The 19,768-nt window shown below is 37.9% G+C and overlaps 1 protein-coding gene across 1 annotated transcript; it reads right to left on the minus strand.

The window, feature by feature from the left end:
- Positions 1-694: 694 nt before the first annotated feature.
- On the minus strand, positions 695-19,366 carry vasna (vasorin a). The gene is made up of 2 exons (XM_079891228.1): positions 19,184-19,366; positions 695-3,349 (listed from the first exon to the last, which is right to left on the minus strand). The coding sequence occupies exon 2, from the start codon at positions 3,314-3,316 to the stop codon at positions 1,265-1,267; it is 2,052 nt and encodes a 683-aa protein (XP_079747354.1). The 5' UTR covers positions 3,317-3,349; positions 19,184-19,366; the 3' UTR covers positions 695-1,264.
- Positions 19,367-19,768: the final 402 nt, after the last annotated feature.

A 19,768-nucleotide genomic window follows, 5' to 3' on the forward strand; every position in this document is an offset into this window, starting at 1 on the left:
CGTTTTCATAGTCTGGAATAAACTGCGTTCAGCTCAGCAACATGTACAAAAAACCACCTGGCTTTGAAGCCTTACCCTAGTTTGTCTGTGTTTGGGGCCCATGCAGTCTGAATTATGACTAGAGGACATTTTTAGAAAACTGGCACGTCAAAAAACAGCTTTGTTAAAAGCGTTTGTTATCCATCTCCTTATATAGTACTAGTCTGTTTGTTAATGTGTGGAATTCATTTGAGGTCAAAAATGGCTGCGGTTGTTTATAGTCTTGCAAAGTGTTTCTTTGTCAAATGATTGCAGGACGGAGACTTCACACATGTAAAGTGAATTTGTTTTAATTAAGAAGTAAAAGCATTTTTACTTGTTGCACTTAAGTGTGAGGAGAAATAATGCTTGCTACAGTTTCATGTTTAAAAGTCAATACAAACACAACAACTAAACACAAAAAAGGACAGAAATGGCACTTAAAGGAAAAGGAAAATTCTGTAATTTACTATCCCTAATGATTTTCAAAGCCTGTGTGACATTCTTTCGGCAAACATGGAGGAAAATCATACAGGTTTGGAACGACATAAGGGTGAGTAAATAGCAGAAAAGAATTTATACTTTTGGTGAAATATTCCATTAAAAATACAAAAATATAATAACATAACTTTAACAAAACAGCGTAAACTAGACAAAGTAAGAAAATGTCTCTTCATTATGTTTTTTTCACAGCAAATCTCCTGTGCAGGACAGATGGGGTAGAGGGACAGAGGGATGCTTTGATGCTGTATAAAACCTGTTTGAAGCATCTTTTAAGAGGCTGATCACTTTCAGCTTCTTTAGGCACCTCACAGTCCCAGTGTTTCTGATCAGTGCAATTTTTTTTCTGGACAAAAAAAAGTCCAGGCGTCCAGGCAAGATCTTTTGACTCCTGTCTACCACTTCCAGAGCCAGCAACACAATTAATGAGCTACCTCTAAAGCGACCTGTTTTCCAGCCTAGCAATACTTTGCTCATTCATGTCTGGCCCCTTCTTAGAGTGAAATTCTCATTAGAGGCTGATATGCATGGTTATAAAAGGCACTTAAATTGTATCTGTAAAAAAATGTCAATTGCAAATGCAGCTGGTTTAAATACTGGCAGTCAGTTTAAGCGTTTGGCTGGGATGCGCTAAAATGTTCACCAACCCACCAGAGTCTATCTAGTGTCTGCATCGCACCTGCCTGCAGGAGTCATGGAGCACATTGCCCTCTGTGGGCTGGAGGTATGAATCCTAATATGGCTTTTACACATACAAAGGTTTTGTAGAAGCTACATTGTTGTTGGCTGGACACTGTCCTTGTATTAAAGGTGCCTCATATTCCAAGCTGTTTTGTGTTACAGATGAGCAAGGGGTGATGTCGGGTTGTTTTGGATGCGTCAGCCCATTCTCTGGACTGGTTTTCACTCCCTCCAACTCCAGAGGAGATGTCTCATGTAAGTCCATATCTACTGGATCCTTGGATTTCCTCCTGCGGCGGATGACCACAACAGTAGCTACGATGGCAGCAACCATCACCACCGCCACAGCTACTACAATGGGTATGAGAGAGGAAGAAGGTTCGTCAGGGCTGGGAATATGGGGGGGGGGCGGGATCCCTGCTGTGCGAGCCTCCATGCAGGCACTAACTGAGACTTGGACTGGCTCTCCCAGAGGGCTAGCACATACAGAATAGGTGCTATTTGGCTGTAGCCCTCTAAGCGTGTACTCTGGGTAAGTTGGAGGCACATTCAGCTGTAGTGGCCGCCGGTCGGGGCCTGACAAGTTTCGGTAAGTCAGACGAATTCCACGGATGTGTGGTCTTGTGTGGATGTAATGGTGAAGGTCTAATGAAATGGAAGTGCTGGTTATGTGAAGAGAGCTGATTGTGTTGGGCTGAACTGTAGCAATGGTCTCGATAGAAACTCTAGGTGAAGGCAGGGGAAGCAGAGCTTCATTTTTAATCTCACAGTAGAGTCCTGACATTGAAGGCGGACACAGGCAAACCATCCCATTTGAGTCAAATTTGCATGTTCCTCCATTTAGACAGATACTGGGAGGGCACATAATGTCCTCTTCTTCAGAATTTTCTATGATGATTCTGGGCAAGGCAGTGGTCTGGGAAAGAGGGAAGCTGTCTGTGTCTGCTGACGGCATCTCACTTGGTGGTGCTGGGGGAATGGCATGTGTTGTGCCTAATGGTGTTGTGGAGTTTGTGGGCTTGCTCGTAGGACTACTTGTCCCTGCGCTTGTTAACTCAATGGTTGTTGTGGGACAGCCAAAATCTTTATGCTCCAACTTTGCCAAAACCTTTCCCGAGTTTATTAGCGGAAAGTGGCAACGAGTCTCCTCCATCCTCAACAGCTCAACATTTGAATCCTTTAGCCATACTGGGAACCAGGCCAGTGGGCAGAGGCAGTTGAAGGGGTTTTCAGCTGTGGTGAGCTTCTCAAGTTTGGGGAAAGAGTTGAAGAAGCCCTCGGGGAAGCCTTGCAAGTAAAGGTTGCTCAAATCAAGCTCTAGCAAGTTAACCATATTTTGGAAGTCTTCTTGTTTTAGGGATCCCAAGGGATTCCCGGTTAAATTGAGATTTCGCAGGCCTCCCATTGCCTTCAGTGTAGGTTGTATCTCTACAAGCAGGTTCTGTGAAACATCCAGAACATGTAGGTTCGCCAGGCTCCTTAGCAGCTCCTCGTCCAGACTGGTCAGCTTCAATCCAGCTATTTTAAGAGACTCAAGGTGTGGTGTCTGTAAATCTTCAGGTCCAAGGGGTGGGATACTATTATAACTAAGGTCCAAGTGGAGCAGTCTGGGCAGTCGCAAAGCTGGCAGCACACTAATCTTATTGCCCTGAAGCTTCAGCTCCAGTAGATTCTCCAGTCCCTCAAAAGCAGCTGGGTGAATGCTTTGGATGAGGTTGCTGTAGAGATACAGCCTTTCCAGGTTGACCAGTCCAGTGAAACTGTCTTTGGAAATTTGAGTAATGCGGTTTGAGGAGAGATCCAGGTTGAGTAGAGAGGAGAGTGAGCTAAACACCCTATCAGGGATTTCACTGAGGGCATTCTGACTCAAGTCCAGCATTCCAAGCTCGCTAAGCTCTACAAAGTCCTGCTGTTGCAAGGTGTTGATGTTGTTCTGAAAGACATAGAGGTTCTTTGTGGAGGATGGCAGGCCACGAGGCATGTAGATCAAGTACTGCTGGACACAAAAGATGGAGCTACCAGGGATGCAAGAGCAGTTTTGAGGACATCTGCTGCTCAGAGATCCACACAGTAAGTGAAACAAAATGAGATGAGACAGGGGAGATAATGGCCGCATTGTCGGTCAGCGTCTGGCCTTTGTGATTGAAACCTGCAATAGAAAAAACAGAAACCCAATGTCAAAACTAAAATCTTTTACTGTATATACTGTATAAGTTTACACATTGTTGGGCCTTTCACAGGGGTGTCCGATCCTGCTCCTGGTGGGTCAATGTCCTGCAAAGTTTAGCTCCAACCCTAATTAAACACACCTGAAACAGCTAACCAAAGTTTTCACAACCTCAAAGGCAAACTTTCAGTCTGGTGTGTTGGAGCAGTTTGGAGCTAAACACTGCAGGATGTGGAGCAGGATTGGACATCTCATGGCCGGCCTATGCAGTTCATTGCAATATTGACATTTCATTGTTTGATGTTCAGTCTTTTAAAGACATTTTTGTTCGCTTCTGTCTGCTATACCATGTTGGTTCTTTTGTTAGGGCTGTATAAAATTACAAATTTTGGTCCTCAAGCAAAACCAGTTTTTAACAATTGCTTTGCATGACTTATACAAACAGAAACAGACATGTTTTAGGCTTTTGTCACGTCTTTGAAACGTCATCCCTACACAAAGAAAACAAGAACCACAGTAGGGCACAGTAATGTTGACTAACTAATTGTTGTGATGACCAGAATTGATCCAATCAAACTTTGATAATTAGGTTGCACAATTATTGCAGGTAAGAAAAAACAAGCTGGTCTAAAATGCTGTGGCAGAAATCACCCATTAACTACATTATTGTATTGCTCATTAATAACTAGAAATATTCAGTAAAAATTAATAAATGGGTACATAACTTCCCTGCTGATTTGTGCACTATAATTGAACCTTGTTTCGTGGTCTGGCTGATGAACTTTTATCGTTATTTTCCTGAATTTTCTGAGATCATCTTACAATGGCTGTGGTATATGGCCCAGTTGACCAAATGTCTGTTGACCTGCCTTGCATTTAGTTTCACTCTTTCCACTGTTTGCTTAATGAGTTCATCCCAGAGAGTTTAGACCTCATCCCTGAATGTGTCCTTAGATGAGTCCACCCAGTTTCTCAACTCTTCATTGACAACTAAGAATTTAAAAGTGAAAAAATAAATCATTACTAGCTTAAGCGGCAGAAGGCCTTGTAGTGATTTTAAGCCTCTTAATTTTCAATAAAAGTCCTTGTGTAATTTTGTCTAATTGTTCAATAATCTTTTAGATGTCTTTGATTTGGTGAACAAAGGGCTAACCAAGCCTCTCATCTTCTCCTCTGCTGAGATAACAATGTGTATGTTTGTGAGTACAAAGAATAGTTTACTGTTCCAACAAGAGTCCTGATCGCTAAAGGGCCAGACTATTGAGGGAGATGAACAACCATTCGTTTGGAAGGTACACTCACTCTTTTCATCCTTTTTTCCCCCTGTCCGAGTTCCCTTTTGTGAGCCTCTTTTTCTCGCATCAACCATTTATCTTTTTTCTCTGCCCTTTCTTTCCCTCTTCCCCTTGAAGGACAATGTCTTAGCTATTAGAAAGGCTTGTGATTATATTTGCTCATAGTCTTGTGATTATATGCTCACTCTGTTTGTTTTAATCTGATCTGATGTTTCCGCTGTTTGACTCAGTTGCGTCGCTGTGGAACATGACATCTACTTATTAGCTGGTTCAAGCTATAGTCATTGGCTGGTCAGCCAGGCATCACTTTCCAAACATCAGCTTTCTGTAGCTGGTAAAATATACAGTATCTACCAGTCAACTGGGACCAGCTAGAAACCAGCTACCTTGTTTCTGAAAGTGAACACCAACTTTGCCTTGTGTTTAGCTGATGTGACATTCAAATTGGCTTAATTAGTTGAATCATAATTATTCAACCATTTCATCTTAGTCTGATAATCCTTTGATTAACCTCTCCGTCTTATTTGATGTATATTTAGTATTGATATTTTACCAACTGTGTTTTAGCTGTAGGTTTTCCATATTTATTGTATGTATATCTTAGTCCTTTTTTTTTTCTTTTTTTTTGGCTCTTGCTAAACACTGTGTTTGGACTCTCTGTAGGTTGCTTGAATTTTGACAGAAACTAGAGACACTATTTCATTAAAAGTGGGTTGATACCTTTCATTTTGCCCTCCTTCCATTTTCCCTTTTTTCTCCGGCATATGCACAATCCCACCGGCACGGCAGGAATTTTGCAATAACCCTAAAAATCCATCTTCATCACAGGGAGCTATGGGGCTTCTAGAGGGTTTGACATTTCTTTCTCTCACTCTCGCTTTATTTGTTTCAGGGTTCATGCACTTGTCTGCCAAACTTCTATCACAACTAATTGCGTGAAAACAGGTTTGACGAGGGTGGCATGAGGAGCAGAAGGCGGTCACAGGTGAAGTGGAGCTGAATGCCACCAAAACACCTTTTGTTCCCTTCATTGCTCACACATAAAAGTGATTAAATCTTAATCATTGATTAATAATAATTGCCTGTAATTTACAGCATGATTTTTTATAAAGGGAGCGTTGGGGATTTGTACAAAAATTAAAATTGTCATCAGAATTTTCCTTCACTTTTCTTCACAAAATAAAGAAATGTTGAAAATAGTCAATGAAAATCATTTTGGACCCCATTGAATTGCATTGTACAGACAAAACACTTCAAACATTCTTGATGACATGAGGGTCAGTAAATGATAACTGGACTTTCATTTTTGGGTGAACTATCTCTTTAAAAAAGTCGTTCTGATTATGACACTTTTTTTAATCTCACACAAGAACGGCATGCTTACACACACCCAAAAATGAACACACAGGTTTTACTCCAACACACACAGACACACACTCCCTCTGGGTTTGGCTCAGCTTCATTTTATCTATAAGCCATGAATGATGAATAAATGCCAAGCCGAATGAGAAACCAAAAAAAAAAAAAAACATCCGTTTGCATTATTATTTGATTTCTCATTACTTCTGACGAGTATGTATTTTTTAAATATTAGTCAGCGATGAAAGAGAGGGCTCGGAGAGGGGGATAAAACAAGATTTAGAAAGTTGAGAGACACAATACGAGACACCTCAAATGACCCCGTTTACGCAGAATTTTGTTTGGGTTTTGTTTTTCACTCATTCTTTTTATCCTTCCTTTAAAACTTCTTTTGAATGGCAAAGTTCTAAATAAATACAGCCAAAACGGAAAGCTTTGCCTAAATCCTGCATAGAGACTCAGAAAGTTCAGTACTGTGTGTGTGTGTGTGTGTGTGTGTGTGTGTGTGTGTGCGTGTGTGTGTGTGCGTGCGTGCGTGTGTAGAGTAATTTGTTAATATAATCACGAGGAGAGGGAAGTGTGTGACTCATGGTCTTTTTAAAATAAATTTGAAATATTTTGCTAAATACTGCTGTTCATCAGTTGTTGTTGTATTTTTTAACTTAATTGAAATTAGGGTTTTGGTACTTTTATTCCTTGTACTGATATAGATGTAGCCTCTTTGATTAATACAGGAAAATAGTAAATATGGTATGTTTTTTAAATATATTGCCCCTTTTTAATTTTGTATGTATTTAGTAACTCATAAATAGTTGTCTACACTACAGTCTACGAACATGTTAATAGATATTTAGCTACACCAAAGGCTACATTTAGCAACATTTTTTGTTAGCTTGTTGTGTAGCTAACTATTTTTGTTAGATAATTAGCTACACCACACGCTACTGACAAAAATATTTAGCTACAACTTTTGCTTATAGCTTGTGATCTGTCTTTTAATTTTTGTTAATAGCTTAGAGTGTAGCTAATTATTTCTGTTATTAGATTATAGTGTGGTTAAATATTTTTCTTAATAGTGTAGGTAACTGCTTAATCTTAGTAGTTTGTAGTTTAGCTAACAGCTAGCTTGTAGTATAGCTAACTGCTTATTTTTAGTAGCTTAGTGTAGCTAATTACTTTTTTGTTAATCGTGTAGCTTGTAGTGTAGTTAATTACAATTCTAAATAGTAGCTTGACTGTTTTAAGCAGTTGACCTATTTTAAATGAGTTTCAATATGTGTGAAACACACATAGTTTAACATTTACTAGTGCAGACAGAGGTGTAAGTGTGTGTTTCTTTGAATAACAATAATACTGTCCTGAAATTACTCACAGCCACGCACACATATTGACACACACAGATAAATACACATTTCCGTCAGCAACTCCTGAGTACAGCTGGATTGTGTTACCCAGAATGCATTGGGCCGGTCTCTCCGGGTGACAGCGAGATCCCATTAAGTAACTGTTTTGCGATTAGGGTAGGGGGAGGATTTCAGAGAGGAAGCCAAAAGAGAAACAGGCATCTGCACTTAAATGTGGATTCAATGTGGAGTGTGTACACGCCCGTAAGCGACTGTTTGTGTTTACGCATGCTTGACTCAAGCTCATGAGCATGTGGCTGATTTAAAATATGAAACAGATTAATCTGGGTAACTGTGATTTACCTCATGCTTCACTTCAACCACAACAGAAGCTTCTAAAACAGAGCCAAAGCCAATTCGACTAGCACTAAAAAGCTTCAGTATCTTCATTGTTTCTCCCTTAGACATCAATGAGATTAAATGAGTAAACTGAGACTTTTGCTTGCTTCCTTTTTTTTTATGAGCAAAAAACAATAGGAATGTCACCTCACCAACAATATCCCTATGCTCAGATTAGTAAGGATTTCTGCAGAGATCTCAATATGAGTATTTCTTATCCAGTTCTTCCGAGATTAAATTATCTGAGCTGTGCTATCCACATTCATGCTACATGCTACACATTTACTGTATGTACAATTTTCAGCATTTGCAACCTTTTTTTTTTATTTTATCCATTGGGAATTGATTGGATCATAAAAATTGCCATTACATTCAGTACCATAGCAACTCTTGGCTATTTTTCATTTTTAGCATTACCCAATATAGCATGCACATCCTGACAATAGCTATGTTTTCCATCCAAAGTTTGAAAATTTGAATTGGAATATAGCATGAAACATTTGCGAATCAAGCAGCGTTTCCATCCCATGTGTTCAAGAGAACAGAATCGTCACATCCTGGAAATTGGCGCAAAATATCTGTAATAAAAATGGCAGTTGCTGAAATCAGGGAAGAAACTGTGACTCTTATCGAGGGATTTATTCAATAAATGTATTTCTATCGTAGTTTATGCGCATGTCTTCAAATTGGATTAAAAAAAAAGTAGTTTTTTATGCTAATTTATTTTAATTTCATACGCACTTTGGCGTTTCCATCAAGAGTTTTTTTTCTGCAATATCCCAAAATGTGCACAAAAAATAGGTGGATGAAAACATTGCTATTTTCTGACATCAGCAGATAAAGAAAGTTATTTCAGAGACATATATATATATATATAGTAATATAATTATTGGTTACATTTTATTTTGACAGTCCCCTTTAGAGTTGTCTAAGGGCCTGCTCACATATCGCGTCTTTTGCGCGCGCAAGTTCGTTATTTCAAATGTAGCCGCGCGGTATGCGCGCTCATAATGGAAGCGACGCGGTCGCGGTGCGACGCGCTCGTTTTTTCCAAGCGCGTCCGCGCCGCATCGAGATAAAAACATCTCAACTTTTCAGAATGCCGCAAGCGCACCGCAGGTCACGTGACAAGAACCAAGCTTAGCAACGACAGACGCCTCCGAAGCGCAACCACCTCGAGCGCTTTGGAAAAAGGAGAACGCGGCGCGCCTAGCGTTTTCGACGCGTTTTTATGCGCGATATGTGAGCGCCGCCTAACGCTGCACCAACATGTCGACTAGTATTAGTAGACTGTTATGGGTAGGGTTAGTAGAATAAGGGGTTATGGTTAGTAGAATAAATTGACATGTAGTTGCTAAGTTACCAATAGTCAGTAGAATGCCTGTTGGGGGACCAACACAACACAATAAAGTGTTAGCAGACAGTAATCATTGACATGAAGGTGCAATGTTACTTAGTCAACATAATGTCTAATGGGGACCATCAAAATAAAGTGTTACCAAATTTTTGTTATATATACATTTTTTTTATAATATAAAATATTTATAATTAATTTATATTATCTTATGTATAAATTACATTCATATAATTATATTGCTGAAAAAATTACATCACAAATGAAGTTCTTTGAGGTCAAAGAAACCATAAATCAAAACCAACCCAAATACACTATACGTTCCTTAACAAGAAGAGGGTTAGAAGTGGGAAGACTAAAACTTCTGCAATAAATAAATAAATAAAAACAGAAAAGATCCTTCATTTTCAAATACAGTGTAATTAATCAATGTTACACTGACAAGAACCCAAATTTTAGGTTCAGATTTATTTGTAATTATTATTAACCATAATTATGTCCTCCAGACAAACACACCCTCAAAAACAACACAAAAGACACTAAAAAGGTGGCGAGTGTCTTAAACCAGACTAGGTGCAATAAAGGTATAACGTCCTCCCCCGACTTTGCCCAGGGGCTCAGGCAGTTCAAGTTACAATCTACTCCGTGTGCGTGTGCACACCTGCTAGCCATGCACATCGCTGGAGACACCGCATTTCTGTGTGAAACATGAGAAACTTAACAAGACAAAAGACCAAAGTAGACCAACTTACACATGCCCCTGACACACGCCAACCTGGCATATACTGTTACAAAGGCTATCTATCTATCCATCCATCCATCCATCCAATACAGATGTAAAAACTATGAGTGGTCAACTTTAGCATTTCTGGTACGAGAAGTATTTTACGATGGGTGTGTTCAAGACAGATGTCATTTTGGTGTTCTTAGCATCCTTTTGTGCTGCACATATTTTTCTGAAGGGCTGCGTTTGAAAGAAGAGTGTGTTTGTGACCGGATTAGCCGTGCTGCTATGACTAGCATGTTGTCAAGTGGCATAATCTGCAGCCATAGCATTGTGTGTGCATGATTCATATTCACTTTTGAAGTGCATATGATAACAAAAAAACCCTCAAAATACAGAACGGACAACCGTATCCTGCTGCTATGTGACCTTAGAATTCTCGCTAATATTGCACCAATAAAATGTGCAATTAATCATTTATCTGTTTACAATAAAGGGGAAACTTTTGTGATTAATGAAGAGAGAGAGGCAAAGAACTGTTTGTTCTTGTCTATACATGTCCCTTTCCCTCTCTGCAGGTTTAGTTGGTTCAGGACAGGTTCCTAGTATTTTAAGCTCTGTTTTTTTTGGCTTACTTTCAGACCAAATCGGTGTGTAATAGAGTGAAACATAACAGCTTTCACATCTATCAAATAAAAACAAACACACACACACACACACACACACACGCACACCATATGAACATTTATCTGGCTAAGGTGAACAGTCTACACCTGTTGAAGCAGCAAGTTATTCAAGTTAGCACGTACTTTTGTTATTCGTTGTGCTACGTAACACATAATGGGTGTCAAAAAAATTGAAAAACATTGTTGGCCATAGATCTTAATTCCATGACTCATATGCAAGTACACAGATTTTAGGCGCAAGTGTCAGTGTTTAAAACTGGTTTGCAGTCAAAACATTCAGCAGACCTTATCACACGTTTACTCCCATTGCATAGCAACAACCAAAAACTGGTGATTGGAAAACCATACTTTGCTACCATACATCAAATTAATTTAAATCTGAATATGAATTGAATCTGAACCTGAAGTCGAACGTGAATTGAATTGAACCCATGGAGAGAAAAACAAAAAGAAATGAGAGTAAACTCAAAGAGTTTGAATTTGAATATGAAACTGATGAATGTCAATGAGAAGTGAACTAAACTGAATTAATCGACGTGAAAAGTTGCATGAAAACAATTAAATTAATTGGAATATGAATATGAATTGAACTGAGTGAGAGAAAACTTGTTTGGAAAACGTTTGCATGGAAACCAGTCATGCCAATTAAATAAGTACATTTGAATTAATTTGAATTTGCATAAGAATTAAATGTGAATGTGAATTGAACTGGACAGAGAGAAAAATAAAATGAGATCGGAGTAAACCATAAAAATGACTGCATGGAAACCATTCATTTGAATGTCAATGAGAAGTGAATTGAACTGAATTAAGTGATAAAAACTACTGCATAATTAAATTCATTTGAATTTGAATTGGATCTGAACATGAATCGAATTGAATTGAGCAAGTGGGAGAAAAAATATTTTCAATGAGCAAAATCGAAATTAAAGCGTTTTAATTTGAATATAATGAATGTAAATGACAAGTGAATTGAACGCTCTTAAAAATAAAGGTTCTTTACTGAGAATCAGGGGTTCCACGAAGAACCTTTAACATCCATGGAACCTTTATTGCACAAAAGGTTCTTTTACATTTTTTAAATGTTCTTCACACCAAGAAATAAAAATGGTTCTTTTAAGAACTGTTCAATTGAAGGTTCTTTGAGGAACCAAAAATGGTTCTACTATGGCATCACTGCAAAAACCCCATTAAGGAACCTTTATTTTATGAGTGAACTAAATTAAATGGAGTAAAATGACTCATGCAAATTAAGTACATAGAATTAATCTAATTTTTTAACATGAAATAAATGTGCATGAAGTTTAAAGTGATTAAATTGAATGGAGCGCAAGAGAGAGAGAGAACTCTGGGCTGGGACATGCTGGAACAACTCGCGCCCCGCCGCCCCCTTCTTGCCCCGCAGGGGGTGTCCTGTCTTCTGACCAGCTGTGTCAGCTTGAGTGTTTTCTGTGTCAGGAACTCTAAAGACTTCAGTCTGTCAGACCAGACCAAATCTCAAAGCACATTTTGCACAATTTCTTGGCCATTAATCAAATAATCACATTTGTGATACTGAGCATGTGATCTCCTTTGTTGAAAAGGTCAGATATTCATGCAACTCAAGCAAGACTGTATTTAAAGCAGACTTAAAATCTAAATACTCCAAAAAACGTGTGTGAAGCGCTGTTCAGCGCTCAACACCTAATAACGTAGCGAATCTATTTGCAACCGACAGCCCATTAAAACAAATAAACGAATGTCGGTTCACCTCCAGTGATGACGAGGTATGCTGGAACAAGGCCAGATCGGTTTCTTTGCCTGCCTGTCCCGGCCTGTTTGTACCGCGGTGACACTGAGGCCCTCTTGGAGTACGTTTACCTCCTCCGAATGACGTAGCTCTTGCTTGTAATGTGTAGACATGGTTTAAGCGTGGCTGAAGTAACTAAATACTAGGGAAGTTCTCCATCAATCTCCAGCATACTACTTTGTTTGTGTACTGTTGCAGCTCACTGAAAAGCAATGAAAGACAGTGTGCACAATGTGTATGTTTTAGAGGCTTATCTGACCCCATCCTGGCAGTCTGCTGATGAATTTGCTCCGAGACAGTTCAGTTGTGTCACTGATTGATTTAAAGTGTGCACAGCTAGAATTAATGCATTGGTGACCTCAGTGTAACTCTTTCAAGTTGCTTCTATTACTTTGCTGTGTGAATATGCACATTGATTAGCTAATCATCATAACAGATATCATTTACAACTTAAAGGGATAGTTCACCCTAAAATTAACATTCTGTCATTTACTCAATCTAAAAACACACACAAATTATATATTTTTTTCCATTCAATGAAAGTCAATGGGGTCCAATTTTGTTTGGACCTTATTGTCTTTTATCGTATGGATTAAAAAATATATATTTTTGTGTTCCACAGATGACAGACATTCTTAAAAATATATATTTTGCGTGCTGCAGAAATTACAATATTGTAATTTTTCAGCGAACTATCCCTTTAAAGCTAAAAACGGCCTGTTTATTTTAAGTGGAAACCAATATACAGTATGTATATATACAAATGAAGTCTCTTATGCTCACAAAGGCTGCATTTATTTGATAAAAAAATACAGTATAAACAGTAATATTGTGAAATATTATTACTATTTAAAATAAATGTCTTCAATTTAAATATATTGTGAAATGTAATTTATGTGATCAAAGCTGAATTTTCAGCATTATTACTCCAGTCTTCAGTGTCACATGATCCTTTAGAAATCATTCTAATATGATTTGCTGCTCAAGAAACATTTCTGATTATATTATCGGTGTTGAAAACAGTTGATATTTTACTTAATCTTAAATATTAAACGTAATATTTTTGTGGAAACCGTAATACATTTTGTTGTCAGGATTCTTTGATGAAGTTCAAAAAGAAGAACAGTATTTATTTGTAATAAGTGATCAATTTAATGCATAACAAATCTTACTGACTTTTTGAACCTTTGAATGGTACAGTATAGTTATTTAGCATAATAAGAGAATAACCTTGGGTTAATGGCCTATATCAAACAAACATTTTTCTGACCTGTCAGTGACATGTGCATGTTTTGTAAATGTTTTGTAAGAGCTTAATGTTACAGCCTTAATATAACTCATGTATCAGCCAAAGTAATCAGAGAAGCAGATCCCTTTGATGAAACACTGCTCTCGCGAACGCCCGCATTTGAAGGTAGGTAGACGGATGTTTGCTGTTCTTGACTTGTGAAAAACTGAACACCACCCAACAGACGCAGCCAAAGGACATAACTCTCTGTCCTCAAGCAAATATCATAGGTTACAGCTGACATTCAGAAAATAAAAAAGATTTTAACAAGAGTGGAAGAGATGCTCTTGGTGATTTTTTTATGCAGTTTGTATCCTTAAAGTTGAAGAGTATAGTTTCCCCCCCAAAAAAAGCTAAATAATGATTGTTTCCAAACAGGTTTCCTGAGCACTCTATATACTGTTCTATTGGCTGGATAAACGGATAGCCCCGCCTCAAACTCACACTATTGGTTGAGCTAGTGTTGCTATGTGCAATGTTTTGAAAGCGCTAGAGTGTTTATACTTTTCAGGGAATTCAACCAACGAATGCTTTATGTATAGTTGTCTCTGCTGCATATTAAGCTATGGGAGTATGTTTTATGTTATTACGTATATTAGTGTTGCATGCAATCTTCTTCATGCTTATTTCTAACATCTCCTGACCTCTGTTATGAATTATATGTGTGTTTATATTTCTTTGTTGCTCTTGGCATTGGTTCTTGCCTTCACTCCGCTCATGATCATTCAAACAGCAGGGTTGCAATCTAAACTGTGTTTTTACAAGTGGACACCACAAAAGAACATACATAAAATAAATCCTAAAAGCCACAACATGAGATAATACAGTATTTGAGCTTTTCTTCACCAGCCTTCCTTATCTCTTGTCAGCAGTTTTGGGGGAAGCTATTACAGCTCATAATTCAAAGTAGTTAAACTACACTCAAGTTACTCTTATTTAAAAAGTAGGGTTACACTTTACTTTAAGGTGATGTAGTTGCATTGTACTTACTCAAATAAGGACTGAGTAATATTAATTAACGGTTAGGGTTTGGTTTAGGGTTAGTTACTTGTAATTATGCATGATTTACTGTTATTTCAATAGTAAGTTCATGTAGTAAGTAATGTGTAACTACGTCACCTTAAAATAAAGTGTTAAAAGTAGTTAGCTAGTATTGAAGTACTTTTGGAATTACTTAAGGTGGCAGTATCTTTCAAAATATAATTATCTGATTATATCATTTATAATATTTATATGTATTACGTTCAGGCACCCAAATCAAAAATATTAATTAATTAAATATCAAATCAAGTATTGTAAATAAATTTATACTAGCATACAACTAAAAACAGAATACCTCAAAAACAGAGTAATGAACAGCAACATTTAACTGAATAATTTAGTATAATGCCTCTCTGAAAAAATGGTAGTTAGGTTAGTAGCATTGTTAGTTTTAGTTAGTTATTGAAGAAAACGTCATCCATTCAACTTCTTAAGTCAATCCTAAAAAAGATACAATTTTCATCCTACAGATTATGGAGGACATGGAGATTCTCTTCCATATGGATTCCAACATGGACATTTAAAAATTCCTGAACTGGATGCTTATATATAATTATTATTTTTCATTTTTGTTTCTGGTTGTGTTCCAGGAAAACTAATCATCCTACAGTTGTAATCGAAATTATTCAACCCTCATTGCAAATATGGTTTATTGGCAAAATGTACAGACTTCCAGCTGTTTGCAATAAACAAATCAAACAAAAGTAATTGAAATAGCTCAACACAACAAATGTTTCAAGTCGTTTCCCCAAATACAACTGAAAATGCCCACTACAGCACACATCTTCAAAGCTTGTTGTTCCAAGCACACCTGATGCAACTATTCAAGGGCTTCATTAGTTGCACCAGGTGTGCTTGAGCTAGAACACATGAAATATCTGAACTGGCTAGGTTTGTTGAGAGTCACGTTTCACTGCATGTTAGAAATATGGCTAAGTCAAACTGGTCCAAAAAGTTAAGAGAGGATATCGTCACCCTTCACAAACAAGGAACAAAAAGATAGCAAAGGCACTAAATGTTCCTAGAGACACCGTTAAAAGCATTGTTCGCAAGTTCAAAGTTAAAGGAACAGTGGTTACACTGTCCTGGACGGGGCATAAAAAGGAATATATCAAAGGCTGCAACCAGATTTCTGGGAAGGCAGGTTCAGAAAAACCCTCGAGTGACAACAAAAGACCTGCAGCAAGACTTGGTGGCAACAGGCACTGGGGTTTCAGCTTGCACAGTAAGAGCTTGAATAATTTTGATTACGACTGTAATTCTGATATTTTAAAAGAATTTTTTACAGGCCCATATGGAATCTGCAAGCATACATAAATATTTAACCTGATTTTTAGGGTAAAATTTGATTTATTTAAATAGTAAATTAGTCAAAATATTTGATAAAAGAAAATAAGGTGCAGAAAATATCAAACTTTTGAATGACAGGTGTTTAAATTGTTCTGAGCTCTCTGACACTAATAAGGTTGCATGTTATTCCATTGTGTCAACTGTAATGCTCCTGTATTGCAATCCTTTGTTTAGCCAACACTTCAAGGAGGAAGAAACCAAAGGAAAATCAAATCCCATGTTTTAGGAGAATGGCTCATGCTTTGGCAGTCACTACAGCAACAGATTTTAGTGTTTTTGAGTGATCAGTATAATCCAAACAACAATCAGAGCGTTTCTAGAGTTTCCATCTGACCTTTAACAACAGCCAGAGTCGTAGTCAAGACACAAAAGCCCCAATCTTTACAATTAAAGTGCTTCTAACTAAATAATCTTCAGATGTCAGACACTTGACTCTACCTCTCAGCCCATAAGACTGTTCTTCACTCAGCATCTGCACACACTTATTCCTGCTCACTGTGTCTTAACGTCCATCATGCAGTTATTAACTGTGACTGGGAAGCTCTATCTGAGATACTCCCCTATTTAGTTGTCATGGTGGCATGACCCGAGCACTTATTAGCTGACCCTTGGGATTAGTCCAAGCCTGGCCAGGGGGGGGTTAAGCCTTCACCTCCAAATGCCCACTCTAACGTCCCACTAGTCCCTTTAATTAAATTGCTGAGACACCGCGTCAGGAATGTTTGCTTGTGCTTTTTGCTTTCTCTCCTTCTGTATCTCTGTCTTTGCTTTTCTCATACGCTCGTCCCTTCTTTCGAGCCTAAGTGCCCCCTCCGTATTTACCTCTCCTGAACGATGACTGGCAGACTTCCAGCTAATCTCTAACTCTGACCGAAACAAAGTGAGAAGAACGTGTTAACATGCTTACTACAGATATTATCTCAAACTGTATAAGGAATGCGGCCCAGATAACTAATGACGGGTCGGATTTAACTCGCAGCTGGGTTCTTGGTCTGCTCTGACGTCATTCATAAACAATATTTTACTAAACAAACAGATAACTTGGGTTTGCTGCTCAAAGGGTCAGTTGAGTGCAGAACAAATAGGCTATGTGGTTGTGCAATCTGTTAAACTACTGAAACTTCATCATTACCAACAATAAAGGTTCTTTAAAGCGTTCTCAACCTCTCAGGTTCTCCTGAAGAGTATGTAGAGTTCATGAGATGCTTACATGGTTCTTTAAAGATTAAACATGATTAAACTTCAGAGCAGAATATTGATTTCTGGGTCCTTGCCAATATGGTTTCTAAAGGACTTACTATAAAGAATGAAAAGCAAAAGTCCTGTACACTCAAAAATTAAAGGTTATATATTGGTATATGTGGTAAAACGTTTAAAGTGAGTGACATGCTTAAAAGTGGTAGTTGCGTAGACTGTCAATTGAGGGATTTGTGTTTCGAAGATGAATGAAAGTCTTACGTGTTTGGAATAACATGAGGGTGAGTAATTAATGAGAGAATTTTCATTTTTTGGTGAACCATCCCTTTAACATCTCCGGAACCTTCCCATAGCACAATATAATGGAAAAAGGTTCTTCAAATGATTAAAATGTTCTTCACAATATGAAAAAGGTGGTTCTTTTAAGACCTGTCCACTGAAAGGTTCTTTGAGGTAGGCTACCCAAAATTGTTCTTCTATGCTCTTCTTTCGCTACCTTATTTTTAAGAGTGTATTCTAAAACCTGAATAACTTCACAGATGCTACACCACCTCATATGTTGTGATAATCTAGTGGGTATTTAAAGGTTGTGACCATTTTAACATCTCTCTCAGACCTCTAACCAACCACTGAGCAAAGGAAAGAGGCGTACAGCTGAGGAGGATTTCCAAAGCTATTCAGAATCACTCAAATGAATGGCCAAAATCTCAGCATGTCACTCAACCCTCGATCCAAAGTACTTCTTAATAGAGTCCTCCACAAAAACTTTCTCCTCGACTTGTGAGATTTCTTTGAAGCAATGAAAATAATGGGTTTAAAAGCTGGAATAACTGGGCATAATCTTCTTTACACCCTGTGCAACTAAACTAATTACTACTAACCCGTTTAGATGCCAGCAGCTTGGGTGAGAAAGGGGATGGAGGTTTAATGACATTGCAGGGACAATATTAGGAGGAGCTTGATTTAAACAGGCTTCACATTGACACCATACTGTATGTTTATCACAAGCGAGTTACCATAATTTAGCAATAATGTTAATGTACAAATGATTTTTTTAACCCTCTTATATTTTATATTAACCCTATACAACAGTGGTGCTGGTGCAACTACATCAAGTTGCATTAATAACAAAAAAGGCGGTAGCCTTTAATAGGCCTACTTTTAAAAGGAATCTCAGTCAATAGTTTTCAAGATTGTGCTGGTGATTTTTGTCTTGGGTAATGTCGTGTGTGTCTGATATAGATTTGTGTAAAAAAATATTTATATAGCGCTTTGTTTTGTAGATGTAACGACCGCCTACTGAAATCACCTCAGGCGAACGCGACCAACTTTTTATCTACCTTTGTGGTTAAAAGCACACATTGGTTGGTGTGCTTAAAAACCGTAATTAGGGATGTCAGCCCCACCAAAACCCACCACCATATTGGCACAGATGATGTAAAATAAAAACATCTACGACTAATAAATTGAATACAATATAATAGCCTAAAAGTTTTATTGTGCTGTAAGATTCACATCCTAATATGAAACCTAATATGAAACTGTTATTATAGATCGCATTATGTTTTGTTTACGTTCTTGTACCGGCTGCCGCGGGATAGTGAGATAAACAGAAATTTACAACCAATCATCATTCATCACCGACTTGCACGATGGTATGTTGACTTGGGTTGCCAGTAAACAAAACTCATAAAAATGCTTTATTGAAAGTAGCCTACTATAAGCTCACGAGACCAGCAAAAAGAACAGGTAAATTAAAGTTCAGACATTTTAACAGTTCACTGGCAAAATTGTTTCCCTAACAAAAGTAAACAAAAGTTCCAGAAATAAAACTAATTCCTTCCTGTAACAATTTTCAATGTGGCGGGCTGAAACGTTTTGTGCAACCCACACTCCGTCTTTTAAAGGTTTTTTTTTTTTTTTTTTTTTATGTTTACATTCTAGCATATTTAGTCAGTAGCAATCTACAAATCATTTATTGCACTGCTTACCTGTAAAACTTCGAAACGTGAAGCACGCGTGTGTTGTTTTATCCACAAGACCGCGGAATAAAAGAATGAAGCTCAAAACTCTTGTATGGTCATTCCCTTAAGCAGGAATAATTTCTCCTGAAGGAAAGCTTTGACATACACCATATGCAGCGATCCGTGCAGGTTGCGTCCAGCCAGACGTCTGAACTTTAGGAACACGATGGTGTTTTTACTGAATGGCAGGAGCGCAACACCTCCAGAGTTTTAGGAAGGAGGAGCAAAACTCTTCAGGCTTGACACAACTCTCCGTCGCCGGGCTGTGGCAACAAGGGGTATGTAGGCTTTACCGACTACCGTACTACTCCACAACAAATGTAGTATGCAGTATACATGGTGCCGTACAGTTTGCAATGGAATAGAATAAAGTTAGAATATTCTATACAAAATGCTATAGTTTAAGAATTTATTCACCCAAAAATTAAAATTATCCCATAATATACTCACCCTCAAGCCATGACTTTCTTCTCCCAGCCAAACACATTTGGAGTTATATTTAAAAATATCCTGGGTTTTACAAGCTTTATGATGGGAGGGAATGGTACCTGA

The sequence above is a fragment of the Squalius cephalus genome (assembly GCF_949319135.1).
Source record: "Squalius cephalus genome assembly, chromosome: 13".
Taxonomy (NCBI): Eukaryota; Metazoa; Chordata; class Actinopteri; order Cypriniformes; family Leuciscidae; genus Squalius; species Squalius cephalus.

Excerpts from the sequence above, each read along its gene's own strand:
- vasna (XM_079891228.1), bottom strand. The coding sequence starts at position 3,316 with ATGCGGCCATTATCTCCCCTGTCTCATCTCATTTTGTTTCACTTACTG.